An 11,089-nucleotide genomic window follows, 5' to 3' on the forward strand; every position below is an offset into this window, starting at 1 on the left:
TTTTTTACTTTCTTCATTTACATGTAGGCCACGTTCTTGTTTCTCGCTGAAGACCTGTGAACTTAAGGCCATTTTTCTTTCTTCTTCAGCTCCTTCATCAAAAACCTGCCCGTCTCTCTCTTCTCTGCAGCCAGATACATGGCAGGGTTTGCAGCCAGCATTGTTTAATATTGGGTGGTATTTTTTTATACTGGAAAAGTTGTCTATTTATGCTCTTAAGTTTTGATTAAAACTTACTGATGTATTCACATTTTCCTAACACTGCGCATATTTTGAACTTTAGTTTGTCCAAGGGAAAGAATGACTGCTGCAGGGGACTTCTCTGCTTTATGTGTTTGTAATGCAATGGCTTCTGTGGTAGTTAACCATCTGTGAGATGATAGTCTATGGATTTAATCTGTTACAATGGAACTTCTTTGAGCTCTGGGAGTAGGCTGGTTTACCCTCCTTGCCAGTTCTGGTATTCAAAAAGTTCTTGGTGGTCACAACAGTTGTGTCTGGAGTACCAGTACTGTTCTGAAGTTGAGCATCATCTCACGGAGTCTTACAGGATCCAGCTTACTCTGCGCTAAAGCAGCCTGTGTGGATAAGTAGTAAGTCAACCCCACTTTCTGAAAAAGAACTGTTGAGAAGGTGCCTGCTGCAAATGAACACCTGGTGTGTTACCGCCTGAAGAGGTGTGCAGTGAGGTGAGAAGTACCTGCTCAGGAGGTTTGGGACACTTGGCTGTGATGCCTTTCCCAGGGGTTTGGGGAGAAGGAGAAAAGTGGAGGCAAGTTAAGGTCCTCGGAGGTGTATTTTGCCTGGCTCTTCATTCATTCCCTTGTCAGAAATCAGTGTGTTGGCTTTATTTCCGCCTGTTTCTCTTCCCTCAGACACGGATGAGAATCACAAAGACGTTGATGGAATGAATAAGAGGAAAACAAGATCTTTTTCTTCTCTTGATTCGTACATGTTGCGGAGAGTCCTGTGGACCTTTTAGTCATTGTGAAGACTCCAGAAACGAGGGAAAGTGGTTTCTTCTAACACCTCAACTGCTACTTATTTGCTTGGGATTGGTCCTGGGTTTGGGCCGTATTTTGGTCTAGGCATTAGTTTTCCTGCTTTTCTCTGTCCGGGATTTTGCTTCTGCTTGTACCTGCTGGAAAACAATTAGAGATTTGGGGGGTCCTTTTCCATTGTTCATGCGGCTCTGTTGGCACAGAGTATTTCAATGAAGTATCACGGAGGGGTGCTTCTCCTGCAGGATCCGGTGAATTTGGTCCCAGCTTTCCCTGTGTTCCTGGAGAGAGAGCCCTTCCCTCCGCTTCGCTGGTTTACAGCCCCGCTCCTTTGACCCTTGCAGTTACTGCCTGTTACTGCTCCTCTTGTGAGGGTAAGCAGAGTGGTTTCCTTCCTGAGGCTCTTGCTCTCTCTGTGTCCTGTTGAGTACCCTGTGCAGTGTTTCCGTTCTTGTTGTTGTTGTTACGCTGCTAGGTGGGTCTGCTCATTTCATAAAATAAATGGTTCTTCCCCCAGGAATTCAGTACTAAAATCAAGAGAGTCGCAGAAGGAGTGAGGGGAAGGGGCCTCTAGCGATGATCTAGTCCAGCGTCACCCCTGCTCAAAGCAGGGTCAGCCGTAGCAGGTTTCTCACTGTTCTGTCCAGCCAGGTGTTATACAGCTCCAAGGATGGACACGCCACAACCTTTTCTGGGCAACTCGTTCCAGTGGCTGTCCATGCTTACAATTTTTTAAGAAATAATAATTATAAAAATCCTTATGTTAAAATTTCCTCTATCTGGATTTGTGCCTATTCTCCTCCCGTTCTTTTGCTTGGCACCGCTGAGAAGAGTCTGGCTCCATCTTCTGTACTCCCCCCACCAGGTACTTATACACATAGATAAGGTCCCCCTGAGCTTTCCTGTTCTCCAGCAAAGAAACAGTTGCAGCTCTCAGCCTCTCCATAGAGCTCACAAGGTCCAAGCCCTGCAGCATCTTCATGGCCATCGTAGCCCTGGAAGCTGTATGGTATCCGTTTGGAAATTCACTCCTGTGTGTCACAAATTTGATGGGAAAAATGTAGGAGTAGCAAGTATCATCAAATGTAAACAACAGCATATAGCGCTTGGACTGTGACTCTTAATTTAAGAGATGTGATTCCTTCTTGTGAAGGCTTCTGAAGGCAGAATCATAAGTGAGAATAACTTAATTGGTAACAATACCCACTTTCTAGGGGAGAAGAGGTGTAAGTGCTCCTTTGCAGTGATCCAGGCTGATTCCAGCTACATAATAAACCCCACAGCACTCGCTGCGTAGAAGCTGTAGCTGCGGTTGTCTGTCTTAGTACACAGTTTGCAAGAAAAAATTGTGTGTGCTTTTATATTTTTATAAATGTGTGTCATGGTATTTGCAATAACAATAAAGAAGTTTTGGCGTCATCTGTAGGAGCTCTTTCAATTTCCCATCTTAAGGTGGAGAAAAGAAGAATATTGGCACACGCTTTTTTCTATACAAATGGTGTATGTCAATCCTGCAGCAGCTGCTGGTGCAGCCCTTCTCTCTGTGAAGTTGCAGAAGCCAGCCTCAACTGGCTGATTTGTCCCTGTGGGTGGCATCTGTACATATCTCGGCGTGTAGCTGACGTTCTGTTCGTGTGTTTGATGATAAACTTCAGCCGTACCTTCACCGCAATAACTGCGCTAGGCTTTCTTGCTTTCTTCCTGTGTATTTTGTTAAATGCCCAGTAATAATCCAGCTGGCGAGTTACAAATTGTTTTGTTAACGTTGCTGAGCAATGAGGCAGCTGCAGCCCGACTGACCAAAAGTTTCTCTTCAGTAGAAATCAAACCCCAAACCAAGATGTGTCTATTTGGAATTATATTTTTAGGTTTTCTCTCATTATGTGTGGGTTTTAAGAATGTTTTAGAAGTTTAACGTTAGAAAAATGTAACTGTTAAAATATTAACTATATTTTCTGTATAATTCTAGGTACGGCAGGAACTAGATGAAAGAATCGCTAAAGAACTTAAACAAGGTAATGTGTCACTATGTTAGGGGCATTTTTAAGGAAAAAGAGGAGTGTTCCTAACTCTTGAACATAATGGCTTGAAAGCTGTCAAGTTCCTGTGCTAAGCACAGGGAGGTTTTTCTGCTAGCTTTCCAGTTTAGACTTGAATGTGAAAACTTCCTGCTTACCAAAAGATTGTGTAGAATGTTATGCAGTTGCCTGAAAAAGACAAGTGCAGAGAAAACTAACCCACTTCCTCTACACGGGTGGCACTTGGCTTAAGCTGAAGTCACGTTTTTCTAGAGTGAATCCTTGAGCACAAACATCAAACGTAAAAGAAGCCCTGAGAGAAGATGTTTATAGACTTCAGCCATCGCTGCTTCTTCCATGTGCATCAGTTGCATTCCGCACTAAATCATACCGTGCACATTCTCTGCTGTTGGACCTTGATTTTTGCTGTTTCTTATTCATTGCTTGTATTTGTAGCTTAGATGTTGCAGTCTTTTTTTGAATAAGCAAGGAAAATAGAATCAGTGATGAAAGATACCCTTTCTTTAGGAAAAAATTATTTAGTAGCACTTAGGCAAACATAAGATGAGTTGAATGCTTTTAACACATAGCATGATGAAGCCAGGTGTCCAAAGAGGAATTCCACCTATTTCAGGGTAGTCGTTCCTCCAGAGTCACTGCTTTGCTTTGCAGTGACTGGTGCTATTTCAAAGCAGGTAGCCCCTGCGAGAATTTCCTTCTGTTCCTGCATGCTTTTGGTAATACAGAGAGTGTTCAGCTGTAGCTTCACAGCTCGTTCCATGTGTCCGAATGGACACAAAGCCGTTGCATTTCATCCGTGTGCATTTTGAACCTGACTGTGCGTCTGCTAGGTGTCATAGAGTGCGCTTGGTTTCAGGACCTTGTCTGAAAAACGTGGCTGGAGAAGAACAGTAAAGGTGGGCTTGCGTCAATTGAGTATGTGTTTTTGTGGAGGAAAGAGGGTTTTGCCAGGGTGAGTTACAAAGACGCCCCTCAAAGAAAGTGCCAGGCTAGGAGACTTGTCCTGGCCTGACTGCATTGCAAAGGCGTTTGCGTTTTCACCGGCGGATTCTTTTTAAGTTTGTCACAGAGAAGGCAGAAGCTGGTTTTTAGGAGCAGAGTTCCAATAAATCACTGCTTTGAACATTCAAGGAAAACAGATACTGGAGGTTCGAGAGGTCTGCAGGGGGGCTCAGTTTAGCACTGGTGTAAGCAGGAGTCATTTGTGGATTCCCTGAAGATGTTCAATGTGTAGCCTATAGAATTTCTTTCGCTGGCTTTAGAAATACTGTTGACTGGTAGGCAAATGTGGAAAAAGATTGTTTCTCCCTTTGTGCCTAGCCCTTTGATTGTTACGATCCCTTGGAAGTTTTTAAATCTCTTTCTGGACTGTAGTCTCTCCAGTTATCCATAATGTTTTTATAGTGACTGATTTGGCCCTGTCTAGGGTAAAAGCAACACCGGAATCTTGTTTCTCTTCTCCCTAGCCACTGCTGAACTTGAAGCTGGATCTGCTGGAGCTTCTCCCGTGGTATTTTCTGATGGATCTTCAAAAAGTATCCACGTTGACCAGGATCCCCTTTGCAGGGCAGTACAGGAGTACCGTGATGTTTTAACCAAAAATTACCTGATTTGAACAAAATGCTGGGAAAAAAGCTCCGGAAAGGATTTTGTTTACATAGTGCGTCTATAGTTTCTCATCCCACAGTTCAGATGGGAAAATGTGTTTATTGCAGTCCGAATGTGAATTCTATTAAATGGATGTCAAGCACATTGCACTTGCCTGTTGGTTTATTGATGCATAGGTGTTTTATCTTGCACTCGCCACGAGAAGCACACCTATTTTTGTCGGACTAGCAGAATGACTCACCTTGATTCTTGAGCTTGACAGGATTGTCAAAATGTTTCTTATCAACGTAGAAGCATTATTTTTTCTCCACTGATGTTCTGTGTTTTAACAAAAGCATTCCCTTTGTTCTGCTTAATCCTTTCACCCTGTGTGTTTTTAATGTTTCCAGTGTTACTTTAATGCTTAGGACATCATTTGATGTGATTTGAGCCTGCTGCTTCAGTCCAGATGCCGTGACTGCTTCTGCCGATAAAGTGAAATCTTTACCAGTGGTCATGCTGGAGGATGGGGCACTTCACGTTGCTGTCACCTTATGCGCCTTAGGTTTAACATTACTGTGAGTGTGTAGCAGTGCAGAGAGAGCTATGTGGTGGGTTTGGTATGTTTGTTTTGGATCACAGGACCACGGAACGGCTGAGGTTGGAAGGGACCTCTGGAGGTCATCCGTTCTAGCTCCCCTGCTCAGGGAAGGCCGCCCAGAGCTGGTTGCCCAGGACCATGCTGGCTTTTGAGTATCTCCCAGGATGGAGCCTCCATGGGCAGCCTGTGCCAGTGCCCAGTCACCCTGATCGGAAAGAGGCATTTCCTGACGTTCAGCCCCAGCCCTCCGTGTTTCCGTTTGTGCCCGTGGCCCCTCACGGTATTCATCGTGGGGTTTGTGTTAAAGGCCGCTGCAGCTGTAGACGTTCCCAGTTACTACATCGGCAGCTGCGCTGTACCTGAAACACTTCATGTGCGGGAAAAATGAATGTTAAAATACTAACTTCCAGTCTCCTCAGTACTTTCCAAACCTTGTATGATAGGGCAGCCAATCTTTTTGTTGCTGCTAGCAGCTGATGATGTGGTGGCTGTAGCCCAGATGGTAGCCAGTGTTCTGGGACATTTGTGTCAATAAAAGAAGCAGGTTTACTTCTTTCAGGGAGTTACCTGTTACTGAAGATCTGCGTTGTCATTTCCTGTCCACAGAAGTCAGTAGTGATCAGAAGATGATAGAACAAAGTCCCAGTTCTGGGAAAGGAAGAATGGTTGTTCCGAGATCAATTAAGACTGGAAAAAATTGGGGGTTTTACCCACTAATTCAAGGACTTGGGTTAACAGGCAGTGAGGAAAGCAATGAATGTTGCTGTGACGCTGTTCCTTTTTATATGAATACATATTTGTGAAGTTAATGCACTGTATTTAATTCAGATATTCTGTTTCAACTTGAAATTTAATAAACTTTGTCATCTAGTATATGTCTTTGTTTTATCGTTCCCCTTCTTGACATCGCTTTCTACCCCTTTCCCTAACCGTACAGCTCTCCAGAGCGCTCTGCTCCTTTCAGCTCTGTTCGCCGCTGCACCTTCAGCCTGTCCTGGAGGCCAGGCAAAAGGCCAGCATGGTGTATGTTGTGGTATTGCTCATGATCAGTTCCCAGACTTTTCCTGTATTTTAGAGCAATCCTCCTTGTGGTTTGGGCAGAAGGTAGCAGGTGGGCTTCTGCTGGCTGGGAAATCCCACAGGTTTTGATCCCATGGGGAGCCAGCCAATTTGTAGCTGCAAAGGGAAAAGGCGTAACAAAATTTCTCCAGCCTGCACCAGAGTGGTCAAAGAGAAGTTCAGCTTTTGCTGCTTTCTAGTGTGTCTCCACAGAGGAAGCAGGGACAGAACATGTTGACGTTCACGTTGTGTTGTCAGTCACTGTGATAAACTCAGACGTGGCCTGTGCTCAAGTTTCTTCACCGCTCTCTGCTGCCAGCTCTTAGTGAGAGGGGAGAGCTCTTGGCTGGTGGAGCAGCAGAACAGAAATTCGGTGTTGGCATCTGCCATAACCGGCATTGGTAGCAGTTATGATGAGGCGTGAGGGCGGTACAGAGAAGGCCAGGCAATTCCTGCGCTTGAAAGTCCGTCCCCGGTGTCACTGTGGGGACACTCCTGATGAAGCAGGAGAGGGCATGGCACTTAGGGGAGGCTCTGAGGCCTGGAAGACAGGGAATGTCTGTCCCATCTTCAAGAAGGGCAAGCCCGAGGAGCTGGGAACTGCAGCCTCACCGTGCTGCCTGGGAAGGTGGCGGAGCACGTACTCTGGAAGCCGTTTCCGAAGACTGGGGACAAGAAGTTGGTAGGGAGGAGTCAGCATGGGTTTGCACAGGGTGAAATCATGCCGCACTAACCTGGTACCTTTCTAGCGATGTGTGAGTAACTGAGTGGACAGAGGAAGAGCAGTGCGTGCTGCTTACCTTGGCTTTAGCAAGGCTTTCTCTGGCTTGTGCCCTAACAGTCAAGTTCAGGTTCAGGAACTTCCTGATCTCTTTCCAAAGGAGAAAGCAAGCGTGTTTCTTGATTTCTTTGCCCAGGTACATTAGAAACCCTTTGGGGTCAGTAGCTCCAAGCAGGTTGCAGATCTTTGCAATCAGTTGTATGGAATAAACAATCCTGTTTCAGAAAATCTTATTATGCCAGTTGCTTTTTCCTCATGAGCAAATGTGTCAGGAGTTTCCCAGGTTTTGCTGTCTTCAAAATACCACGTTGAATTGTGGCTACAAAACATTAGTTTTTCAGTTTCTCATTGGCAGAGCAGTGGTTGAGTAGTGCTGCTGCAGCACTAGTATGTCTACCCAGCAAGGCCTGACTCCTGAAACATCCAGGCATTTGCTTATGATTCATTGCTGATCGCTGCCACTCCGTTCCACTGATGCTCTGCAGAGGGAACAGTTTAGAAAAGCCTTGAAAACAATTCATTAATGCAATAAACATAAAGGACAAATCAGAGACAGGGCAGCTGTCTTCTCCTTTTTGATGTTCCAGCACAGGCACTAGAAATGGGTAAGCCCTTGCTGAATGAGGGATGGGTGAGCTGCAGCTGCTTGTATTGTCTGTGACAGCCATGAAACACTACATTCTTGAAATACAAATGTGGAAATCTGGTAACTCATTTCTTTTTTTCTCTATAAACCGACACCTTCCTGCTGAAGTTCATCATTTTCATATTGGCCATCTTTGTGATAGCAGAACCATGAACTTGACCTGTCTTTGCCGTGTTTGATCACACAGTCTTATGATTGGATGCGAAGAAAAATCACGGTTACCTCAGTCATAACCAGTGGGGATTAATGAAAGGGGAAAAGATCAGGTTATTGTATTTTCTTGAAGAGAAACCTTGGGTCGTTCTCTGCTTTCTGTTGCAATACAAAGATTCCATGAAAAAAAAATCTCGGGAGGGGTGGAGAGAGGAAAACTTTGAGCTCATGCAGTTGGTAGGACAGCTTGACCTACATACCACTGAATACTCCATTGGAAAACTCAGGAGAACCGTCTATTGCTAGAATTCTCAGTTATAGTAGCTGAAATACTTCTGTGACTCTGAAAATGATAAAATAATTCTTGAACATAAACCAGATTATAGCTGAGAGAAGGAAAGATTTACACAGTTAATTTACTACTTCCGTTTATGATACCTGCTTGTGTATCTTTTAGCTACGTAAGGGTACCAGAATGGGTTTGACTTTTACATAGCAGCTGGGGGGGAGGCAGCGGTGTGTTTTGCCAGAACATATTTTTCATTGGTAAAGCTGCTCTGCTCAATGAGAGACTATCACCAGAGCTGTCCGTTGTGTTGGGTTTTTTAAAGTGATTTATTAATCAAAGATGTATTGTCTGGCAATTTTTTATAGTTATGTGTTGGCTGCAGCAAGTGCTTTTGGACAAAAAAGGAACAAGAATATTTTTTCATTCTCCATTTTATTTTCAAGACTAGAATTCTTCAAAGCTACTTTTGGTATTTTTAGTTTCAAATCAACATTTTCAGAGCAAATTAAGTTGTGTAAAATTAAGCAAACGGGAAAGCAAAACTGTTTGCAGTAGTTTGCTGCTTTTCTTGGTGTGGTTTTGGCTTTGGGTAGCCTCAAAACTGTTTGGGTTTGCTTTGTATTGTTCTCTACCTCTTACTTTCCCCCAGACATACTCATTGAGCTTGGACAATCAGTGACTCCTACTGCTCAAAGGCTGTTGTCTTACGCAAGCAGCTTCTTTCTTACAGACTTCCATGAAACTCAATTTTATCTTTTTTTCTTTGTCAGTACTCCAGATTAAAAGGTTAACAGGAACTGTAGAGTTACATACAGCTTTACAAGCAAGAACTTAAATAGTTAGGCATACTGACTGCAAGGGGGAAGTCAGGATAAAAAAAAAATGTAAACCAAATAATACTGTGGCTAAGAGATGAAAAACATATTACTGTTACTGCATTTGCGAAAATGGTAGCAATTTTTATGGTAAGTAATATTTTTTTCTCAAAGTGACTACAGTTGAATGTGATTTACAGAAATGAGCTGTGGTGTTTTGTTGGGTTTTTTCCCCTTTTCCCTGTTAGTGGGCAGGAAAGAATCAAAGTGCAGGGAGTTTTTTATTGCTGCACTTGAGTATGGTCTTTTCGAACAATCTGCCTGCCAAGTTTGTTAGGAATCTTGCTTAGATGGCACTGTTTGCTGCACTTGCTAATAAAATATTGCCAAATAATAGCTTGAAATGTGTAGGTGAAGTTGCACTGATAGCTGAGCTGATTTAACAGCTCAACAGTGCCAAACAAAAATCTTCCTCTTTTCTGCCGGTGTGCCTTCCACCTCCCCTTGTATAAGCTTCGTTCAGAATGCTCTAAGATGCTGCAGCTCACTAGACTATTAGACAAAAGAAAAGTTCTTTGCCAGATTGTGGAGCTGGATCAGCTTAGCAGAAGGGCTAAAGAGCACCAAAAATGGCTTAATGCTGGGAGGGATCATGGAACTGAAAGTTGGTGCATGGGGACGAAGGAGGAGTTTAGGTTTTGAAGAGGATCTGATTCTTCATCCTTTAGTGGACCTGAGCTATTAAGTTGGCTCCAAGGTATGCAATGCTACCGTTTGAGAAGCTGAATTGTACAACATGTTTTTCAGGAAAAAATGTTGTGCCCAGAAGTTGTGGTAAATTCTTCTGAGTCCCTGTCATGTGTCCGCCTGCCCCCCCGTCAAAACTAAATGCATGATCTGAGTCGATCTGTCCTCTTTAAGACTATACGTATTTTCTTCTGATCTGTTTCTGTTATTTTTTAGAAAGTCTTGTCTTTTTTTGTTGTTGTTGTTTGAATTGCTGATGCAGTAGCTACCAGAAGGCGGAAGATGACCTCACCAAAAGCCAAGAAAGGCACAGCATCCAGAAGGGGAGTCCAGAAGTAAATTATAGATGGAACAACAAATTAAGTTGCTCTTTGCCTTACCTCTGGGTTGTCTTTTTTTTTCAGTTACTGTAGCACTGGAATCTATTTCTTTCCTTTTAAAGTGATGAATCCTGAAATGTTGTTTGTACCTGTTTTGAAGAATACATGTTTTATTAAAATAGCTGTTTATTAAATAGCTGTTTTATTAAAATATTTGCATGATTTATGAATACTTCAATACGAATGCAAAGTTTTGCCAACTTTGAAGTGAGGATGTGTTTTCTTTATATACACAAATCCATGTCTTAAAGGCAAACTAAAGTGCTTTTTTCTGCTTTATAACGTAGAAATAAAGCTTTATTTACTTTTGTTGTGGGTACTTTATAAAGAACAGTGGTGTTGCATCTGATTTCTTCTAATTTTGAGTAAGTCCTATTGAGGGACACTTAGATGTACACCAAGAGGAAGTCTGAAATGGTAGAGACACCTTTTAAATATTTTTCAAGTGTTTGAATTAAAAAAAGAGAATGTAAGACAAAAGTCACGTCTTTGCATTCCAGTTTGTTACAAAATATGTTTAAACAATTATTTGGAGAACAGGTAGTGAATGTTAGTTATTTTTTTCATAGTATTTGTGTTTGTGTCACTTTTCTAATTACTCAGATTTTCTCTGGAAAGGAGGAGACCAGCATTTCAGGCATAGGGCCCAGGGCAAAGAAAAGTACAAACCAAAACCCAAGGTCCATTCTCAACTGCCCCCTCAGGTTTTCTTTTTATGTTAGTGAAAAGCTGTAATTATTAATAATTTTGTAAAGTGTCTAGTTCCAGTGGAAGCTTGACTCACATGTGCTTCTCATAACAAAATTATGGTTTACCTTTTTTTCATAGTTGAGAAGCATGTAACCTTCCAAAAACTTTCTTAAAAGTACTTCCTTGCCTGGCTTTGAGTCGTTTTCAGAGTTGTAAGTAAAAAAATGCAGTGTTTAATTTTGGTGTGAAATACCACTACTTTACATTTAGATACTGCAAAAAAAAAAAAAAAAAAAAAAAA

General features: G+C 42.6%; 1 protein-coding gene across 1 annotated transcript in view; it reads left to right on the top strand.

The window, feature by feature from the left end:
• LOC129734540 (ankyrin repeat domain-containing protein 26-like) overlaps positions 1-4,797 on the top strand; it is a 51,526-nt gene extending 46,729 nt beyond the window's left edge. Inside the window, 2 exon segments of the mRNA XM_055698154.1 lie at positions 2,971-3,016; positions 4,507-4,797. Coding sequence (XP_055554129.1) covers positions 2,971-3,016; positions 4,507-4,655 — 195 coding nt within the window. The 3' untranslated portion in view covers positions 4,656-4,797.
• Positions 4,798-11,089: the final 6,292 nt, after the last annotated feature.

Source organism: Falco cherrug, chromosome W, assembly GCF_023634085.1.
Source record: "Falco cherrug isolate bFalChe1 chromosome W, bFalChe1.pri, whole genome shotgun sequence".
Taxonomy (NCBI): Eukaryota; Metazoa; Chordata; class Aves; order Falconiformes; family Falconidae; genus Falco; species Falco cherrug.